This window comes from Microtus pennsylvanicus, chromosome 19 (assembly GCF_037038515.1).
Source record: "Microtus pennsylvanicus isolate mMicPen1 chromosome 19, mMicPen1.hap1, whole genome shotgun sequence".
In the NCBI taxonomy this organism is placed as follows: domain Eukaryota; kingdom Metazoa; phylum Chordata; class Mammalia; order Rodentia; family Cricetidae; genus Microtus; species Microtus pennsylvanicus.
The window spans coordinates 26,921,059-26,944,453 of record NC_134597.1 but is presented as its reverse complement, the minus strand read 5'-3'; the positions used below and the strand labels follow the sequence as shown (position 1 = coordinate 26,944,453).

Sequence of the window (23,395 nt, the reverse complement as noted above, 5' to 3'; positions counted from 1 at the left end):
CTAAAGAAGGTAAATACCGGCTTGAAAGAAATGGATTTAATTTAGTACAAGTGAGTTTCACTTTTGGCAAAAATCAAAGAAAAATTTTTATAGTAAATGTAAGAAAATCAGAATTTTACGTATCTTTTCCCAAAGAATAAAGGAAGATCTTAGACAGTTATTTTAGTCTAACTTACTACTAAATGTTTCACCATCTTTACAAGTATGCTGTCATAATCATAATAAAAATGATGCTGGCCCAAAACTGAACATCAGCTAGACAGTAATGATCCTGTAAAGTCTCAAGTCAGGCTGCAGGACCATGACCTTTCTTAGAAGAATTTAAGTGCACCCTGGTCTAGAGAAAGAAGGAAGAACTGGTCTCCTAGAGCACATTACACTTTCAGATTGAATCTTTCCTCCATATTTTTAAGTCTACAAAGTTCATCACATTTAAAAGGCATTTTAAACTCAATTTTATCCTTGTTTGGGATACTGTAACAAAATAGGATATACTGGGAAACTCATAAACAACAGAGATGCATTCTATCAGAGTTTCGGAAGCTGGAAAACCCAAGATCAAAGCACCAGCTAATCTGGTTTTTTGTGAAGGCCTGCTTCCTGGTTCACAGCCACATTCTAGCTGTGGCACCACATGGTAGAGAGAAATCTCTGAGGCCTGTGAATGGGCACGGATTCCATTCATACATGGATTTTCTCTACACTCAAACACCTAATTCCTTCACAAAAGCTTCCACATCACAATGCATCTCATTAAAAAATAGAACTGATCATATGAATTTAAGAGGAATAAAACTATAGTTTGTAGTAAATCTTCAACCAACCAATCATAGATAAGTGTTGAGTAGCTACTACTCATTCACCAATTAAGTATTTAGTAGGTGCATATTGAACATAACAACCTGTGTCAAACTCAAGTAACAATAAATAAATTATATTCTCTTCTCTCAAATGGCCGATTTGTTTAATAAGAGATGACCAGCATCCATTGTCCCAGCAAAGCTACAGTTTTACTTTAGTGGCTCTGATCTCTCGTTAATAACAGCTGATTCTTCTGCCCCTGCTGCTGAGACGCCACAGATTCTTCACATGAATGGCAGTAGAGGTCTTTGTTTCCCTCTAAAACTTCACAAGCCAGGCCTCCACCGTCTGCACTGTTCTCAACATTCTTATCTTCTATGCTCCTAAAGAACATATCACTGAGCTCTCAACACTCAATATCCTTTCTCACACAAAATTCCAAAGTCCCCGCAAGGCCCCTCAAAACAACATGGTCACGTCTGTCACAGCAATACCCCACTATCCTGGTGCCAATTTGTCTTTGTGAAGATTTCGATTCTTGCAATGAAACACCATCACTAAAAAAGCAAGTTGGGGAGGAAAGGGTTTATTTGGCTCACACTTCTAGATCACTGTTCATCATCTAAGGAAGTCAAGACAGGAACCTGAAGGCAGTGGCTGATACAGAGGCCAGGAAGGGGTGCTGGCTTGCTCTTCGTGGCTTATTCAGTCTTCTTCCTTATAGGACCCAGGATCACTAACCCAGAGATGGCACCACAAACAAGGAATTGGGCCCTTCCCCATCCCATCAGTCACTAATTAAGAAAATGCCTTACAGGCCCACCTAAAGCCTGATCTTATGGAGACATTTTCTTAATTGAGGTTTCCTCCTCTCAGATGACTTTAGCAGTGTGTAAGGTTTGCCAGGGGACATAAAACCATCCAGTATAAGCATTGAGAAATTAAAAGATATAAAATGATCATGGTCCTGGGTGGAGGAAACAACCTTTATTCTGGCTCAATTTGCTTAAAGAAAAGGAAAGAGTGTGTGTGTGTGTGTGTGTGTGTGTGAGAGAGAGAGAGAGAGAGAGAGAGAGAGAGAGAGAGAGAGAGAGAGAGAGAGAGAGAGAGAGAATACTGCTAAAAGCAAGAGCTCATAGAGTTACTGAAAGGAAATGAATGGTTCAGAGAAAAAGCAGAGAGTTGGGTCATAAGAGAAAAGATGCTTAGGAATGAGATCAAAGGAAGCAGGATAGATGCACAGTACAAACAAAAGAAAAGACAGAGCTATATTTGGGAAATGGAGGCAGAGACAGGTGGATCTATGTGAGTTCGAGATCAGCCTGGTCTACAAGATCTAGTTCCAGGACAGGTTCTAAAGCTACAGAGAAACCCTGTCTTGAAAACCAAAAAAAAAAAAAAAAAAAGTTCCAGACCTATATCACCTGTTGTTTCATGTCCCTCTTAACATCCTATTCAACATGGTCAATGCTGAGGATCTTCTGCTTCTGACCAGAACAGAGCTGACCATAAACACGTCTCTTTTTTTATAATTTGCTGTTTGTAAAAGCATGTGTCTCTGTAAGTACTATATTGAATATATTCCAACTAGCGAGGAGTCAGAACTCTCTAGTGAACAACTTTACAGTGATGCTATCCCACCAGCATCTCCCTAGCTCTTAAAAGGTTAACACATTTTAATACCAAACTCATTCCCAAATGTGCCACTTCCTCTGGAAGACAGCAAAATATGCCCCATCTGAAGTCCTCAATTACTGCCGATGGTATATCTGGGATTCTCGCCCATTTGCCTATCTTTCGGGGACACACGTGCCTAGCACTCGAAGTAGCCTCCAGATGCCACTTTCTGAGTACTGGGAGAAAGAGATGATCAGCTCAGCTCAGGGATGACATGCTGTTTGGTGCATCACAGCCAAAAATAGCGCTGGCCTTTTTCATTGCCATACCACGCTGCTAACACCTATCTAAGTGCTGTCGCTCATCACCCCCATGAGGCTGGCTCCTTGGTATGCTAATCCTTCAGCATCTGCTGTACTTCACTCTGCTGCAGTCCTTATCTTCCCATGGAATCATATCCAAAGCATGGGCTTTGTTATTGTTGACTTTATATTTTCAAAACCATACAAAACCTTAAGGTAGCTAATCTAAAAGGGTGTATGTTATTCTCTTATATGAACAATCCTTTGAAATTATCAACAAATAATTATGAGAAGCCAAGAATTACATAAGAAAAAATCAAACTTGTACTTTAAATGTCATAATATTTTCTACATAACCTTACTCAGGATAAAAAAAAATGAAGATGGATTTGAACGCACCTATAAAGAAGGATCGTCCTTCTTCAAACTTTGAATTATATGTATAGTGCTTTTTTTTTTGGCATCTTTCTACAACAAGCAAAAGGCATCTAAAGACAGAGGAGTGAGCAAGCAATGTTAGGCAGTTAAAGAGGGGCTTGGAAAGAATATATTTCTTAAAATCCTTTTAGGGGATTATATACAGTCTTTACAGTTCCTAGTGAACTCCTAGGTTCTGGCACAACAAGAAAAAGCATCAAGAAACCTTTGGTCTCACCAAGAGGTCCTCAGTAGTAGGAAGGTCAGGCAAGCGAGCACAGGAATTACAAGACAAAGAACACGAGGGAAAGGATAAGCAATCTCCTAACCATAGTGACACTGACACACACACACACACACACACACACACACACACACACTGTCTTGTTGGTACTTTCAGGCTCACTTACTGATCTGGTACATACCTCCTACAAAAGGGGTCAGTCTAGATGCCCAAAGAAAACACCAGCTTCCAGAAGACACCACCCCAACCCCGAAAAGCATTTGCATCCATGTTACATACCAGTCCCTATGAAGCAAACATGCAGCAGAAAAGACAGGAGAATGTGGCATCATCACAAGATGTTCCAGCCTCAGATTGTACCTGCTGTGACAACCACAGAGAGCTGAGTCTACAGACTACTTGGGGCAATTTTTATTCACTCAGCCCTTTCATTCTGGCATGCCCTTCTGTATAATTGCAGGTATTAGCCCCAGGTAGACAGACCTCTTGGTCTCTTATCCCAGCTTCCCATGTCCAATCAAACTACTTGTAACAGTTCTATAAGTATATCTGCCAGTACCTCAAGTTTAACAAGGATAAGCCACTATCCTTTCTCAATCAGTTGGGTTTAAATTTTCACCCTGACCTGGAGAGCTCCATGTGTAAGAGCCAAGTCTGTTCGTTTTTCAGAAAGTCCTCTAATCTCCATCTCCTTTTGTTATTTTTTTTTAACTGCCCAGCTTTCCTAGGCAACACACTAACTTACTTTTCAAATCAAACTTACCTTTCAATTGGTATCTCTCCACCCATTTCCTTCTCCATCAATTTGGTCTGAACATTAATGGCAGATTACTCATTCAAAACATACTATAACCACATTAGTCCTTTAACAAAAAAGAAGAGAGAGTGTGTACCACGATCAATGAAGTAATCCTGATACCTAAAATCCATTTAAATCTGATCAACCCTTTATCTTCAAATTAGAAGGCAGAAGAAAATAGTCAATGACACTAATTAATCAACAAAAACCAGGATACAGGAAATTCTGCAGACTGAATAATCAAGTTTCATTGATAAATATCAGGGAATGAAAAATAATATAGAATGGAAGGAAAATGTATAGACTGAAAGTCTTTGTAAAAACTCAAAAAATTATAACATTTCAAATTCATTTAGATCCAGATCACAAAAATGGAAAAGCATATAATTATCACATGTAAACAACTGAAAATGTAAGCATTAAGAAATATTTGAAAGGAAATTCTGGCCTTAGCCATGGCTATGTTTTTAGAAAACTAGTTCTTATCTTTTAAAGATACATATAAATAAAAACAAAACAATATTATCTTTAAGACTGTTTCAAAATAGGGGAAAGAATATAGGTATAAAAGAAATAAACAATCTAGGCCATAAAACTGTAACTCTGAAAATGGATAATGGGTGCATGAAAATCTATTATACTATGTTGAACATGTTTCATAATGTAGGAAAATAGAGAAACAATAATAGCAGCTAGTGTTTAAAGAGTCAACTCTAAAGACTGTCCAAAGATCTCCATAGAACCCAAAATTAATCTGTTCTAATTTTGTATTTGGCTGGTTAGTAGTAACTGTGGTAACACTTTCTTAGAGGACAAACTAACAACAGTGACCCTCCATGTCCCCAGGTCCCACAGTTTATTCACATATATATTCACCTCCGCGCTAAAATGTGCCGATTCCTCCCTCAAGCAAGCAATTCAACTACTTTAACCGACTGTGACTTCATCCTTCTATGGTCCTCTCCAGTATTTGTGTTCATACTGGACATTTTTTCATGGGATCACAAACTATTCTCAATTAATCTTAAATTATTTTAACTACCTTGCAGATCAAAATTATTTTTAGAAGAAACATTAGAAGAAATATCACCTAAAGAGGAAGGTAGGAATATAATATATTAATACAAACACAAAACATACAAGTAGTAAGTGGGAATGAAGACAGAAAAGCAATTTGGAAAGCCCCTTTTTCAAAAAATGAAATAATAACTATTAACATTGTGGTGTTGTTTTCCAGTCAAAAGCAATCTTGGATGAAAAAACTTGTTTGTCAACACCGTCAAGAATTCAGGTAAAAAAAAAAAAAAGTATTTGCTGTCTTTGGGCTGCTACTTTAAAACTGACCAAAATCTTCAAATGGAGATCAATTATAACACAATAGCCTAATTTTCCTTAGCACTATTAAGTGCAGCAAGGACTTTCTTCATCCCATCATCATTTGCTAAGTATAGAGCACAGACATTTCCACAAAAGTGCAACACTGGCATAGCTTTCTAAGTTAATCCAAATTCAATTTGGATTTCTTTTACTGTCAAGACTGCTATTCATATATGTAACACAGCTATTCTCCCTGGGCAGGGCATGACCATTAAAGAGCTGTGACAAGTCACACAGGACAACCTCATGAGATCAGGTCTATTCATGTTTCCTTTTGTGTCATGTGGGTCATGAAGATCCAGATCAGGAGGTCTTTAAGCAATCTGATTCCTCCATGAGTTTCCAATCAATAAGATTTAAGAATTAAACAACTAATTGAGGTTCTTAGTGGTATATATGCACATGAGTTTTCTGTGCTCCTGTATATCACAATAAATTCATTAGTTCACCAAGACGGACTTGAATGGAACCCTTCCTTTGGACCATGAATGCCCTCTCTATACAGGGCAAATGCACGCTTATTTAACATCTCTCAGGAAAGTCCCATATCAGTGGTCTTGATTTTAATAAAACTGAACTTACAGCATTTGCTAATCCTACCTCTGAACAACAAGTATACATATTAGAATTGGTTAAAATTTTAAAAGGTTCTCTTCTCTGGAAGGAATACACAGATAATTGTACACCTGCAGAATCACTGGTTTAAAGTGCATAGATGCAACAAATAAGATTGGCCATGATTAATAAAAAGAACCGAGGACACTTCAACAAACTCCTTATATATTTAAAACACAACAAATAAGGGGACTCAGTAGAATATGGGCACATCTCCAGCTACAGCATCTGCATTTATTACCACCCCCTACCCACAGCAACAAGGTCCTAACTACACAGCAGAGACCTAGAGAAAAGTCTCTGCTATGAGTATCTTATTGATTAGCACTCGCTGAGATTTTGTAGGCCACTATCAGATGTAATTCTACAGCAGCAGGTTCTATGTCACATTTCACCTCAGGTACAAGGCTAAGGACCCTATAGCTTATACTCCATTTTTAAATTAAACATTACATCTACTCATAATACAGCAAACATATTAGTAATAGCTCTCCTTTGTCTATTCCACTATGACTCCAGAACAAGAGCATAAGCTGTGGAACCAGCATGGTTACTCAGGAGCTGCTTCTCCCTCCACCACAAGAACTACAGAACAAACAAAAGATGTGTATCCTGGAAGGAAAAATAATCAACCAAAAGCTGTTTGTGCCATCTGCCAATGATAATCTAATGAAAGCATGATATGCAAAGAAAATAACTCCCTCTAAAAATAGGGAGGGGAAGAAAGGGGGAAAGAGGAAAACAGGAAGTCACAGCTATCCTGGTGACCAGTCAGTCTGAAGAGGGCGAGAGAACGGAAAGAGGCCTAGACAGCATTGAGAGTACCAAAACACTCAGAATATCCAGGTGACTCATCAGAGCTATGGCCCAACCCATACGTGACCCAATTAATGTGAAAGCCCAAATTAATCTAAGGGTAACAATCAAAATGCCTGGCATTTTAGGACAGAAAAAGCTGAAGTTCTCACATGTCCTTCTCTTGTAAATCTGAAATTCTGATTCCTCACCATAGGAAAATGATCATACCTGTGCACAGGTAATGTGACAAAATCCATATTGTATAATTAGTAAAATGCCTGATACAGAATATTTCTCAACACAAAGTTCTCATTTTAAAAAATGGTGTCAGGCATGGTGGAACAAGCCTTTAATCCCAGCACTCAGAAGGCAGAGGCAGGCAGATCTCTATAAGTTGGAGGCTAGCCTGGTCTACATAGAAAGTATCAGTATCAGGATAGGCAGGGTTATGTACAGGGGCCCTGTCTCAAAAAAGATTTAAAAATCATTTCAGCTAAATGAATCAATTAAAAACTACTATCATAAAGTCTTTTAAATTGAATGTTAAAATGCTAAAATTTAAACCAAAGACAAGCTCATGAATCAATCACTTAAAAATTGTGAGGTCAGGAATAGTGGTACAATGTTGTACTGGAACCAACGGGATCGTAGACCAAGGCCATCCTGGGGCTATCCTAGGCCATGTGAGACCCTGCCTCAAAGTAAAATAAAAATGTTATGAGGAAGATAGGGCAAGGTAAGATTTACATGTAACTCTCAGGTGCTGTAACGTGCTTACAAGTCATTCCCTCAGGTCTCCATTCCGATAAGAGGATGTGAGAAGAGAGAACCACAGAGAGCACAAAGGGAAAGGTGAGCTATAAGCAGTCACTCCAGTGCTCAGCCTAAGGTGACAGAATAAACTCACTTGAACAAAGCAACTTTGTAAAAGGCCAAGCATTTCTTAAGTGTATCTTGATCTTTAATATGGTAAAAATTTTAATACTATGATTCATTAAAGTATTTTCCCACTAATTAAGAGAATTTAGCAAGGAAAGGTTTGGTAACTTCAGGCCAACATCAAACTCTGGATAATCTATAAAAGCCAAATATCTGATCTGCACAGTGCTGTACAATGAAGACAGCTGTGGGGCTGCCAAAGCCTGGCAGGAGTAGAGTGCTGACCTAGCATGTGCTAGGTCCTGGATTCAATCCCCAATACCTAAACACAAAACAAAAGCAAACCCCAGCTGTGAACCCCTCGCTTCACACTGCTCTCCTTGATGACTAACTGCACTCTACGATTTTCCTTTCTTGAGCCAGAGCAGCCCTATCAGCTTACAGGAAATAGGTGATATATTGTCACACACTGAGCTTGGAAACATCTCCAGCCTTGCCCTGCAAAAAGTCCCACTGGAAGTCAACAATCATGTAAAGTATCCAACAGCCCTGAGAAGCAGCACCCAGTAAAGTCATACAGAGGAAGAGGCTGTGTGGAAACACAAAGGTGTCAATCCCACACTGAAGTGTTCTGCACATTCTAAGCAGTCAACATTGCAGCTGAAACAGTCGGGCAAATGATAACAACCAGCACCTCAGAGGGCAGAGTCACCATAAAGCTGAGGCTCATGACATCCTGACATTCAAAACTATGGGAAATAAAATGCGGATGATTGAAGCCACAAAGTTTGCAAGTAATTCTATAGAAACCAACAGAAAATCAAGTTTAAAAACAATTATCACTACTGCCAAGAACTTAGATACACATAATTCTTCAATAATTCAACAGATTTAAGAAAAAACACATTTTAAACAAGACTTTAAAAGCTATCAATTCTCTGAACCTCTGATAGACAAGATCACTGTCAGTGAAGATCATGACTGCTGGCTGACTTCACACAAATAACATGAGAATGTCCATAGCACACTATTTCAGCTGTTGCACTCAGTCATGGGCACATACTGTGGTCTCTGAGCATGCTACCACACATACTGTTCACCCGGTTCAGGAGCACCGAAGCATGAGGAGCACATGTCAAGCAGCAGTACCAACAGGATCATGATGCAACTCTTGGCAGATCTAGTTCATTCTCTAAAACTCTCATGTGAAACTAGACAGGTATGCTTTGGCCATAGACGGTTGGATGATCTGTTATTTCTACCTGTGGTCCTATAGGTCAAGACACAATCAGGCCCAGGTAGGTCATCACACGTATCTAAAAATTCAAAAACAAATTTACTACCACATCTACCAACTCCCTGCCAAATTTCTATTTTCTATAGTTTGGCTCAGTATAATAACTATCCCCATTTAAGACAGGCTTCACTGAGCATTGAATATCCTGGAGCTTTGCCTTGGCTATCTGCCACACCTGTGCTAGGCCCCAAATAATCTTGACTGCCCATCCCTTTCTGCTATAAGAATTAATAGTAAACATGAAACAGAACAGGGAGAGTCTTAGTAGTATTCAAACTGACTGCAATTCAGATGAAAGTTTGTGAAGTGCCTTTCAAATGTTAACTGAATTCTACCAGTATGTGTCATTTTACCCACCGCAAAGCAGAACAGAACTCTGACAAAGAAGCACCTTTCTGGAGAACCAATTGCTGGCTGACAACTTCACCACATAATCTGAACTAGCTAAATCTTTCAAGTCTGAGAAATGAAGAAACACTATTTCTAAAGAATTAGCTCGTGAGTTTTCTAGCACAATTAATAAAAAACCAGAGACAGATATTGGGGTTCAACCTGAGCATCAGAAAAGCAAAGCCCCCAAACCATTAGACAGCTCTTAACTCTATGAAATTTTCAGACTGAAAGAGAGTGAGTTCCTGTCTCATCCCATCCTATATTCCTCTCTTATGCTGGGATTAAAGGCATGCACCACCAATGCCCAGCTCCTATGGCAAACTAGTGTGGCTGCTGGGATTAAAGGTGTGTGTAACCACTGCCTGGCCTTTATGGCTGACTGGTGTGTCTGTTTTGCATTCTGGTCTTCAGGCAAGCTTTATTTATTAATATATAAATGAAATATCACTACAGAGTTATATGACTAAAATACTTTCCCTTTAAAATTGGGAATAATCCTCAGTTAACTTAAAACACAAAATGTAACAAAACCTAAGAATAACCCATTCCAGCCCTAGATTCAAAATAGAAACTATGTCTTTTTTAAAGTCCCCTCTAGGTCATGATCAAGTACCAACAATATCATGGATTTTCTTCTTTGACAGCAAATTCCAAGGTCTCTCTCTCTCTCCATGAGGTTAATTTTATCACTATTTAAACATTAATGCAACAGTTACCAAAGTAAAATGATTTTATTTTACGTTCTATAGAAAGTGGCAATAAGATACTAGAAAAGTGATGGCTTGTTCCAGGAGGGACTACTACTTGAAAACAGAGTATTAGATATCCACTGTCTCAATCTACGGATACTATTAAGTACACCAAATAATTATACAATTCAGCCAACAATGGATAAATTGACAGTTTTGTTTTGAAATCAAATACTTAAAAATTACTTCTTTTCAGAATCACACAGCTAGAAGGATGGAATTGTTCAAAAAAGTGGCCCTCTATTTCCTGTTGCACAGAATTCAGTAAGAAATGAAGATTTTTGTATTTTCACTAGATCTCAGTCTTACACACTTGAAAATGTACAGTAATGGATATGACAGGCAGGTTACTAAAAAGTGACGTTTTGGAAGGTTCTGCCGCTACTCAGAGCGTAAAATCATATTTCTATTATCACAATTTTAAAAGAGGGAAAAGTCAAAAATGGAGTGTAAGGGTGTGTGGTCACAGGGCTCCCACCTTGTTCCTGGGTAGCTACGGCCTTGTCTCCTCACTGTTTGTCTCCAGACACAAACTTGCTGAGACAAATGAGCTTCCAACTAAAAGATGGGCTCTGCATGCAGGAGAAACCCGGGTTCCAAGCAGAAAGCAATTGCTGATGTCTTCAAAAGCTAAGAATTGCCTCTTCAAATTTTACTGGTTTTTTTAATTATTTTAAATTTTTAGCAAGAAATGTTTTCCATCCAAAGAAACACTGAAAATTGAACTTCAAACACTCACAGCTCTGCTCATCATACCATCCTACTTTCATTCTGCTTAAATGCAGATGTCTGATATTTTCAATTAGTTCATGCTCCAACAATAATTTTTAACCTAAAGATCATTCTTCCAAAAAGCATGTGAAAATTAAATTGGCCCCATGCATAAAACTGTACATGAAAATGCTTCTTTGCCCTAAAACTGCCATGCAGCCAGACATTCCGCAGCCAGAGCTTTCCTGGGGCACTGCTTGTAAAAGGTTGTTCAGACTGTACCATGGATGCTATTAGAGGCTCTGACTTCGCCAGAGTCCAGACCCCATGTATTCATCTTTATACCCTAGTATTTATTAGATAGTTAGCCTCAATAATTTATCATTAATCTACCATTAAAATATGTAACACACTGAAACTAAAGCTGACAGATCAACCGTATCATATTACAGGTTTGTGAAAATATGCTCAAAAAACTTACACATTCTTTTTTTCAACTTTGTATTATCTACCATCAAAGCCTACATTTATTTCACTATTAGACAATATCTTAAGTAATATAAGCCACAGACTGCCAAATATAGCAATATATCTTAATTAATATAAGCCACTATCTTCAAAAATAGTTTTCCTGCTTACCTTCCTTTAACTTATCATAATCCAATCAAAAATCCTCAAGCAAAGATCCCACCTTCTTTTCAAAGTCTCTAGTTCAGTAAATCAAAAGCAGAAGTGAATGTGCATAATAATGTTTCTGAGTTTTGTTGATGCTACTGGTTCAAAAAGCATTTTGATAGTCAACATTCTGAGTTACTGATCACACAAAAAGGATATTAAATGAATATATCTGAAAAAAACTCAGCAGCTAAAAGGCAAAGAATCTAGTTATTATCCACAGTGATTCCCACTCAAAAGGTACAGGGAAGTAATCCTAAGTGAATCTCATCAGCAATCAGCTTCAAAAGCTTACTAAAGTAAAGACAACTCACAATCACATAGAGGATACTAAGGGTCTTCCATACCTTAATCCAAATCAAAGCTTTTTTTCTACACCATAAAATAAACCTTCTATTAAAGGTAAATATTCTTCTTCATATCCTTGCATACCCTTGTCCATTCATTTTTTTATATGTCATTACTGACAGATATTATCTCTAAGATATGGACCAATGGTGCGGTTGGTGCTGTGTGGTCCAGTTCTCCACATAGACCCAGTTCATCAACATGCTAAGGATATCCTGAACACAAATGACACACAACTGACACTGTTTCAGTGCCGTGAATAGATCTTGTGTGTTTTCTATTAAGATAAAATATCCAAAGATCTATACTAAAAAAAAAAGACCATAACATAAATAAGTCACTTACAGAGATTAATGTGACTATGTTAGAGTGGAGAATGGGAAGTAACTAATAATATATTCAAGATTTCCCTTTGGAGTAAAGACAATGTCTCAAAATTAGAATATAACTACGGCTGCACATTTCCATAAACACACTGAACACTGTGAAAATTATTCTTTTTAGTTGGCCTTAGCCAACAGGCTGAGAGAAGCAATAAAACCTGTACTTTAAATAAATGAACTTAACAGCATATTCCACAGAAGCTGCTAAAATATCTCACTCTATCATGTGAAAACAGAATCTCCAAATCATCTGCTTTTAACCTATGGAAGAATTAACTCACTTAATAAGCCAGAAATACATATTGTAATAATTTATATAATCTATATTTTAATAGCTAATAAAGTTGCTTCATTTATTATCACCATTTTAATATGAGTTTTGTTTTTAAAGGAATAGGAACTAAATACATTTGATAAAACTAAAGCCATTGTATATAATGGAAGACAAGATAACTTGTCTCCACTGTTCTTAACTATTATCAGTTCCTCATTATGGCAGAATTAGGATCATTTCACTGTTATGCAAAGACAGAGCCCATCTACCTCAGGAGAAGAACTGCTGTATTTGCAAATGACAATGTCATATTTAAATGTCTTATTCAGAACAACTGACATAAATAAAAATAAACAGCTACATAGGGTCATATGCTAAAACTAGAATATGTACAGATTACATAAACTGATGTAAGTTTTTCAAAGAAATGTGTGTATTGTACATAAGGACAACTAATAAAGCAATAAAATGTTAATACCAGACAAATTTCAACACAGAAGCATGGGTGTTATCATTATTATTATTATTTGATTTTTTTCGAGAAAGTGTTTCTCAGTAGCTATGGAGCCAGTCCTGGAACTCATGCTGTAGACCAGGCTGGCCTCAAACTCACAGAGATCTGCCCACCTCTGACTTCCAAGTGCTGGGATTAAAGGTGTATACCACCACCACCAGGCTATTATTATTCTTAAAACTTTCCTACAACCTTAAAAGTATTAAAAAGTTTAAAACATAATAAAATAAAACACATCATTGATATTGTATATCTGAGTCTTGTTTTTTCTTTGTCTTTCATACAGTATGATCCCTGCTATTTAATTGGGAAGTTTAGCCATTTATATTTAAAGCAATTATGTAGCTAGTATGCACCTTTCTATTTGTGTCCTAGCCATATCATTTTAGCTTTGCTATTTATCTTTTCTTTTTCCTTTGTAACATTTTTTTTCTTTCCTGATTTTATTTAAATTAATCAATTATTCAGTGATCAATTTTATCTCCTCTGGCAAGCTTTTATGTAAATATTTATTCTACTGTTTTAGTGCCCTAGGGTTTGAATTATGAATTCTGAACTTATTATAGTTTATCCTAAATATTATACATCTTCACATATGCTGTAATAAACTTACAACAACACAGATTTGTTTATTAGGAATATCTTTTTGAAACTATTGTTATGTAATTACCCCATATGTTATAAAATTATCATATATGGTTAATAGTTTGTTGTAAATAAAAATGAAATTCCATCAAACAATAAAGAAATCAACAAATAAAGAAGATGGTACTTTACTGTTGCCCACATATTTTTTCCTGTGGTTAACATTTGATATCACTTTCGTTCAGCTTAAAAAACTTTCTACAGGGCTGGAGAGATGGCTCTGAGGTTAAGAGCATTGCCTGCTCTTTCAAAGGTCCTGAGTTCAATTCCCAGCAACCACATGGTGGCTCACAGCCATCTGAAATGGGGTCTGGTGCCCTCTTCTGGCCTGTAGGCATACACACAAACAGAATATTGTACACATAATAAATAAATAAATAAATATTTTTTTTAGAAAAAGTTAAAAAAAAAAACTTTCTACATTTCTTGCCAGATGGTGGTGGTCACACCTTTAATCCCAGCACTTGAGATGCACACAAAGGCAGACAAACCTCTATGAGTTCAAGGCCAGCTTGGTCTAAAAGAGCTAGTTCCAGGACAGGCCTCAAAGCAACAGAGAAACACCCTCCCCCCTCCAAAAAAAAAAATTCTACATTTCCTAAGTGCAGGTCTAAATTCGTTCATTTTTAATTCATTTGAAAATGTCTGTTTTATCTTCACATGAAATTGATACAATATTCTAGATTGACAATGTTTTGGGGTTAGTTATTTGTTATTTTTTTCCTAGCACTTTCAAGATGACATTCATTGGTTTCTGGCTTATGCTGATTCTGATACAAATCAGTGATGAAGGTTATCATTTGTCATCATCGCCCCCCCCCCCAACCCATTGGTGATATGTCCTTTTGTTCTCAGGCTACTTTTCAGGTTTTTGTCCTTTGGTTTTCAGGAAACTGGTAATACTTCTAGTGGTGATTGTCTTTGTGTTAATTTTGCTTGGGAATTGGTTGAAATTCTTAATCTATGGGTCTATATTTTTCAACAATTTTTAGCCATTATTTCCTCTGATAATTTTCTGCCCTATTTTGTCTCTTCTCCCTCTACCACTGCAATCACATATTTGTTGGTTTGTTTTGTTTTGTTTTGTTTTTACCATTTAACTTGTTTTGATGTTTCTTCACAAGTGGTGAAAATACTAAAGTACAGACAGTAATAATCGTGATGTTGTGGCCAACATTATAAATATGGAATTATAAATTTAAAACATTTTCTGGTTTTAAAAAAAAATAAATCTAGTCATCCATGCAGCTCTGAGGTCTCTCTAGTAGGGCCGGTCTCTAAGTTCCTGAGGGTGCTCTCCTTTATCCATTTACGCAGGCCCTCCAGGTCCACCTCTTTCTTCATTCCATCTGTTCCATCAATGGTCCAGGAGGACCCCCAGGACCACATCGTATTCCTCCACCAAAGCCACCTCGGTCCAAGCTACAGGCACCTCAGAAGCCACCTCTGTCTCCACCTCTGCCACCTCGGAACATTTCTCCAGGACCACCACAGTCCATAAGTCCACCTCATCCTCGTTGCATGCCACCAGGGCAGCCTCACCAGGTGAAAACAGAGAGCCACCTTATGAAGGTTATTCTCTGCCCACTGCCCCCACACTCACACATAAAGCTGAGCAGGTCCCCTTTTAAGATTCTCAAGCAATCACATATTTGTTAAACTGAAAGAAAGTACAGCAGGAAGACCAAGGTTTTATCCATTTTTGGTTTTGGTCTGCTGTGGCTCAATAGATGGATTACATTAATCTAAGATTACGTTCACTGATCATCTCTAGATTATTATTATTATTATTATTATTATTAGGTCTGATTATGTTTTCATTTCAGATACTAATTATTGTCCATTTTTATCTTGCTTATGAATCATGCTCTCAGACTTTTGAACAAGTATTTTAACTGCATTCTAGACATTGTGGGTGTGCATCATTATTGAAAATCTGGATTCTTTTATCTTACTTTTGAGAGTTTAGATCTGCCAGTCAATTGCTTAACAAGTGAATCAGCTCGACTGGGGGAACTTTGGGAGTTAGCTGTATGAACTAACCTTTGCTCATGATTAAAGGGGCAGTGTTCCTAAGGCACAAAGCACGGGATACTTCGGCATGCTCTCTCCCTATTCCCCAGCATTTGAATACCCTATGAGAATCTCCAGTCAGCAATCAGTACCACAGTGGCTGTTTTCTGCTAAGGCTTGTGCTGTATTTGAGGAAAAGCTCAGGAAACTCTGAGCTTTTAAATTTTTCTAGGGCTCCTTTTGCATGCAATGTCTTTCTCTCTGGTATCCTAAGTCACAAATTTCAGAAGCCTCTACATCCCTGAATGCTAATCCCTGTTTTCTCCATTAAGATAGTCTTTTGGACTTCACTTCTCAATGGCAATAGCTTAGAAAGTACCCACCAAAGGAAGCAGGAAGAAAGTGAAACTAACCTCATCTGTTCTCTGCTTTCTGTTAATTGTATCACCTGAGTCCATTCAGGTTTATAGTTCCTTACTATAAAAGACAATTTCAACATGGCCAGAGCTAGAAGTCCAACAATATTTGAAATTGCTTTAGCATGTTATTTTGTAAGATGAAAGGCACATTTCATTTCTGTGTGGCAGATAAGCAAACCAGGATGGAAAATGTTAAATAACCAGCTCCAATCCACAGATATTTAATCCAATATACACATTTCTCAAGTACCTACTATATGTACACAGTAATTGACATATTAGTAAAAAAGAATCCAGAAAAAGTAGATTTTATCCATCTAAACAGATCGAACACACGGCACCTCACTCCCAAAAATAACTCTAGAAAATGAGTTACTAAGAATCAATCTTATTCAATCTACCAGAAGCGTGCATATATTCTCAAAAATGAGTACAATTTGCATTCATGATTTATTTATCACTGCAAACATTCCTATTTTCTGTGCAAGTGATTTCATTCCAACAGCTACATTTTTCAATTCTCTACATGTACTTACCTTTTTAAATATTAAGTAGATATTACCATTTCTACTTAGCTATATCAAATTTGTTTCAGCTAACTCTTAATTGTAGTTCTAATTTTCACCTGGATAAATCAAATGTATTTTGCTGGCAAAGAGAAAAATATAATGCACTTTCTAAATGCCATGTCAGCATATCATATCAAACAGTAATGCAACTCCTTCCATCTTCAACAAGTAAAAGTGATACATTTCCAACCCACAGATTTATTCTCATCTCTCTCTCTCAATAAGCTCTTGTCATTTAATCTAGTGCATGGGAAAGGTGATGGTAAGAAAACAGTTAGTAAAATTAAACTCAACCGTGTTCATAAAACAACTTTAAAACATTTTAATATTTATTGTCTCTCTCTCTTCTCCCCCAGCTCTTGTTCTCTTTCTTTAGAAACTGGGTCTCAGTCCATAGCCATGGCCAGCAATAAACTCTCTATAAACCCCGGAAAGGCCTCAAATTCATGACCTTCCTCTATTAATCACCCAGGTTATTTATTAGCTAAACATATGACTCAATAAAGCAAAGGATGTGTAAATAGAAATCTGATAGTATATATCTTTGATTGCTATATATTGAGAATCAGTTCTTATTTTAAAAGCCTGATCAAAATAACAACAATAATAATAGTAATAAAAGAATGTTAGAAGATGTTTTAAAGATGGCAGATAATAATGGCATCCCCATTCACTGAATGGTTCCTCACCCAGTTTGTGCTTCCTAAGGTGATAATTTAGGTCACTATTTACTATTGCTGCACACTGCTGTCTCCAATCAAGATGACAGTCTTTGTACAAAGTCCTTACCTGCAGCACATCTTGGATCTTCACCCATACATCTGCCATATCATATAATTTAATCTCTTCCTGCTGCATTGACTGGGTCCCAACAGAGTCCTGCAGGTACCCCAGGACCACAGAGTGTGCAGTGGCTACAGCATTAAACTTGTCAAACAATAGCTCCAGCAGTTCTAGAAGTAACCTGTGGAAAAACAATCAAACAAGTAAATAACATTTACATAAATGCATACAATCATACACAAATGGTTTACACTGACCTACAAGAATAAAATACTAACTCTAGTGAGCACAGTAAATACCACGTAAACAGTACAAATATAACATTCCAACAGATTTGATTTCCAACAGCTACACAATTTAAACCGTCTTCTCAATCTGACACTAAACGGAAATGACTAAAGAATTTATAAATCCATTATAAAGTCCCTAAATCGTCAGCCTAATAAACACAGTTCCTTTTAAAATATTTGAGGGTATAGAAAGAATCACAACTACTCTGCATTCATATAGGTGGTCTCCAATGAATTCTGACAATTTTTTTAAGACAGCAGTTCAGATGCCACACAGAATATGCTATTCCCTAGCAATAAATAGAATGCGCTGGTGAGGACACTAATCCTGTTAGTAATGGGAAGCTGTGCTTACTATCATTCAAATGCATGGCCTAAGGTGTCTAGGAAAAAAAAATACACACCTGCTAAGCAATCTGACTTTCACTACAGGAAGCAGCTTAGGCATCCGCATTATCTCATTTATCATAGTGAGATATGCTGGACACATTATTATTACATCAATACTATACACTGAAGGACACAAAATGAGATTGCAAAGCAGCTGATCTTAGAACAAAAGTTGATTCCCAAGCCAGTGCATCTAGCTACCTACTTCTCTCACTACCATTCGAGAATACAGATGTATAGAGAGAACACAGAGTTTTCTGTCGTGATACAAAGTAATTCCTCTTCCATTGAGCTTTACAACTTCATTCATCACTTAAATTACTTTCTTCTCTCAACTTGGAAAGTAGTTCAACCTAGTTTTAAGAACTTACCACATGTGGCTTACATATATAGCTAACAAATACATGTCACATTTACCTTCATACAGGTATTCTGCATCCCCTCTCCATGATTACTTTTGCAGAGTAGATTCTACGTAATATACTTCTATACTCAAGAGCACTTAGAACATGTTTAGCAAATACTTGTTGAATAAATTACTGTCTATACCGTGAATGAGGATTTAAAAACTTGGAATGTGAGCTTCATTATATGTTTCTCAGTTCCCAGATCATTAACAGACTAATTCAGCCTCAAAGTAGAACAGCAAAGCAAAGGTACTTTGTGGCAGTGTCAATTAACAAGACTTTACTGCCATAAGTAGGAGTGAGAACTATCTCACAAAAACACACAGCATATTATCTATTCCTGTGGCTTTTTACTGACCAACTGTTGTAATTAATGAGCCAATGTGACAGCCCATACTATCCTATGATAAAACTCTATTTGACATTGCAATTTCAACAAGAATCAACACAATTTATGTAGTGCTCCCGGCCTGCAGTACACTTGAAAAACCTAGAAATTACACATTGAGTAGATAAACTAGACCCATCTTACCTTTTAAAAGATAACTTTATCTTCTCAATGTCAGTTTAGATTTATACATTTTTCTGCTTTTAAGAACCATAATACAAATACCAGCAGAAAGAAGACTTGGCTAACTAAGCATAACAGCCAAAACAGTTACCTCAGTGTTAAGAAATAATTGATATAAATCCTGCAACTGAGATCATACACAGAATATAGTAGACCAACAGAAGTGGGCCAATTTCTACTTAACAATGGGCTGGAGAGATAGATGACTGAGTGGTTAAGAGTACTACCTGCTCTTCCAAGGGCTCTGAATTCAATTCCCAGCAACCACATGATGGCTCACAACCACCTGTAATGAGATCTGGTGCCCTCTTGAGGAAGAGACCTTGTCAGTCATACTCATCAACTTAGACCATGAAACCCAATATGAACAAGTTCAACAGAATCACCACATGTGGGCTGCCCATGCATGCTTCAGCATTACCAGAGCATAAATTTCATTCATTTTTCAATTTCATTTTACCCAACAGCTCCAAAGTATGAGTCCATAAACAGCATGCATTCTTCGGGGACAGCAAAATAAGAGACATTAAAGCAATGCACTGGCTTTCATTAACTGTCTTTTTTTTCTTCATCAACTCTCCTGATATGCCCCCTTTTTTTATTTTAGTTTTGGTTTATTGAGAAAGTGTTGCACTATGTAGCCTTGGCAATCCTGGAACTCACTCTGTAGACCCGGTTGGCCTCAATCCTCACAGAGATTAGCCTCTCTCTGCCTCCACAGTGCTGGGATTAAAGGTGTGTACCACCACCACCCTACTCCCAACTCTCTTGATAATAAACCCTCGGTGTTATTATATTTCTGTTATTGTTTCTGTCATGATGGTGGTTATATCACCTAATGTCCTTTCTGACAAAATAAAACTTTAATGGTCATGTTGCACTTAACAGTATTTGAATACACATTCAGAAGTCTAGAGGTCACTCTGATCCAGCATTCCAGTAACTTGAAGTTACTTGAACTAGCAAGGGAACAGAAATACGGGAAGTGAAACTGCTACACTAAGTAGAATGATTATCTCCAAGACCACTGCCCTCCACAGTGTGCATCTTCTCTGCCAGGTACCAGAGCAGCTTACTATGCAGAAGCAGGGCTGTTAGAAAGGATCCACTGGAGAAATGAGGTGGAACCTCAGATTCAGTCTCTATTTACACTGAGGAAATAACAACCCTAAATAAAATGAATGCTGACCCAGGGCCAGCTTCAGCCACTCCTGTAGGCTCAAGGTCAAGGCAAGCCTGCCTTTATTGTCATCACAGCTCCAAAGAGGAGAAAGGGGAGATGGAGTATTAGCTGGAAGGAGAGATGGGCCAGACATGTTAAGGCTGTACAGGCAGCTCTACCTACCTGAAATTATGAATCCACTCACTGGGTGAAGCTCAGCTATGCTTTACAGTAATACAACTGTCAATAGTAACAGACCTGAAGCTACAAAACAAAACTTTACTTATGTTTCTTTTTGTATTTCAAGAGATATTATCAAGAAAGGGAAAACTCAAACCACATGAAAAGCAAAAACTATAAACCACAGCTTCATAAACTTGTACCTAGAATACAAAAAAAAAAATCCTTGCAGCAATGCTGCTTGAAATTTTTAAATACACACACACACACACACACACACACTAGATAACGTGTGGGGGGGCAAGGATTTAAATATACTTTATGGCAAAAAACACATATTAATGGTCATTGAGAAACACATAGATGTGCAACATCATTAGTTATCAGTGAAATAAAATCAAAATCAAAATGAGAAAACATTTTGATCTACCAGAATAAAACAATAAAAAAGACAATTTTGTTGCACAATGTTAGTCAGATTGTAAACTGACACTTTCTACACAGAACAAAGTTTCTCAAAATATTAATACACAATTACCACATGGACCAGAGACTCCCTTCTTAGAATACACACATAACTGGACAGAAAACGTAGGCACACAAAAGCCTGAACACAAATGTCCACAGTAGTATTAGGAACAATAGCAAAAGATCAAAACATTCAATGTCTGTTTACTGATAAACAAGATATTTCATACTAGATAACAGATAAGAAATTAAACAATTTATGAAGCAAGAAGAACAAACTTTTAAAATATTCTGGTAAAGGAAAAGTCAAAGACAGCTGCCCATTTGTAAGAAACACTTTAAGTGCAGAAAAAGTCACAGATACACTAATGGTTCTTAGAGTAGGGATAAATTAACTCATGAAATATAAGGGATTTATAGTGTGTTGGGGGTTGTTCTGAAACCACACAGGGATGACAGCAGTCAAATCCCAACTTTATACTAAAAAACATTTTACTAATCACTGATAGAATGTCTAATATTAAAACTTAAATGTTGAATCCAGTTTCAGAGGATTCATCCAATGCTTATGTGGACCTTGGGTAGCACTTCATATCAGTGGAGAAAAGTGCTTAGGAAAAACATAGTCCTGAAGACATACCTCTAGTGACTTACAGCCTTCAGGTGGGCTCCACCTTCTAGTACATCCCAACAACGCCATCATATTATGAATCCATCAAGAGATTCCATTGTTCAGGTCAGAACTCTTGAAATTTAATGTCATCAAATTCAGAATATATTTGTTTATTTATTTATTTTTGGTTTATAGAGACAGGGTTTCTCTGTAGCTTTGGAGCTTGTTCTGAAACTAGTTCTTATAGACCAGGCTGGCCTCGAACTCACAGAGATCCACTTGCCTCTGCCTCCCGAGTGCTGGGATTAAAGGCATGCGCCACCATTGCCCGGCTCAGAATATTTATTTACTAATTGTCTAAGCATATCATAGTCTAACCAAAATTAACCACTACATGCATTCAAGAAGTGAAATATAAGATATCTCAATTATATAACAAAACAACTTAAGATCTAACAGTAGTAGCTATGTCTTGAGTCAAAAAGAGACCGAGTGTCTATAGTTCTACTGTGGTAAACATGAAATACACAGAACAGCTAAGAAAGGAACCCAGCACCTCAAAAAAAAACTATACTAAAAGATTATTTCTCTGAATTCTGATCACTGAGAAGAAATTAACTTTTTCTTTTCACTCATTTGGAAATTTTATTATTCTTTCATAAGTAGTATATAAGAATAAAGTATTTGTAGTATGGCGGTTGCTCAATAAAAGTAGAACTACCAACCCTATGATCCAGCTAGATTACACTTAGAATATAATGGAAGGGATACAAATCAGCACACAACAGATGTATTTGTACATTCACATTTCTTGTAGCACTACGCACAATAGCTAAGTTATAAAATCATCACACATGCCCATCAACAAATGGGTAGGTAAAGAAAATGTGGTGTATAAACACAATGTAACACAATGAAAGTTTTTTTTTTAATTTCTATCTATCTATCTGTCTGTGTGTGTGTGTGTGTGTGTGTGTGTGTGTGTGTGTGTGTGTGTGTGTGTGAGAGAGAGAGAGAGAGAGAGAGAGAGAGAGAGAGAGATGCTCATGCCATGGCATGTAGGTGGAAATCAGAGCACTTTGTAGAGATAGCTCTCTCTTACCATCTTTATGTTGTTCCAGGGATCAAATACAATATACTAGGCTTCCACAGTAAGTACTCTAACCCAGGTTATATCATCGGCACCTATAATGATTCTTTATTCAGATGCAGATAATATAAGGCTAAATTGAGGAAACCCCATCTCAAAAGAAAATGAAATTATTCGATTTAAAAAAAAATGGATGATAACGTTAAGTGAAATAGGCCAGACTCAGAAAGATGATTATTACATGTTTTCTCTCACACGAAAAATTCAGATTTTTAGATCACACACACAGACACAGAGAGAGAGACTATACACAATGAAACTACTCCCAGAGTCTCCAACTGTAAAGCCAAGAATTACTGCCTGATCTAGAAGCCTCACAGAGATGCTGTAAGGATCAAATTAAAATACAGAGAGCAAGCTGAGGTAACTGAACAGTAATAAAGAAAGCAAAGGGCTCCAGATTCCTTTGCATGGGATTCTGGCTTGAGTAGCACCAATGATTCTTGATTTTCCTCTGAGAGAAAGGAGAGAAAAGGAGATGGAGGAGAAGGGGAAAATTAAAGTGAACATAGAAATTTAGAAGGAAAACTGTGGGGTTAGAT

The 23,395-nt window shown here is 37.1% G+C and overlaps 1 protein-coding gene across 2 annotated transcripts in view; it reads right to left on the bottom strand.

The window, feature by feature from the left end:
- Nucleotides 1-23,395, bottom strand: part of Exoc4 (exocyst complex component 4) — a 716,316-nt gene that overhangs the window by 598,184 nt on the left and 94,737 nt on the right. For both annotated transcript variants that reach the window (XM_075953989.1, XM_075953990.1), the window contains exon 7: nt 17,629-17,803. In XM_075953989.1, the coding sequence (XP_075810104.1) occupies nt 17,629-17,803 (175 nt within the window). The remainder of the gene's footprint in view (nt 1-17,628; nt 17,804-23,395) is intronic.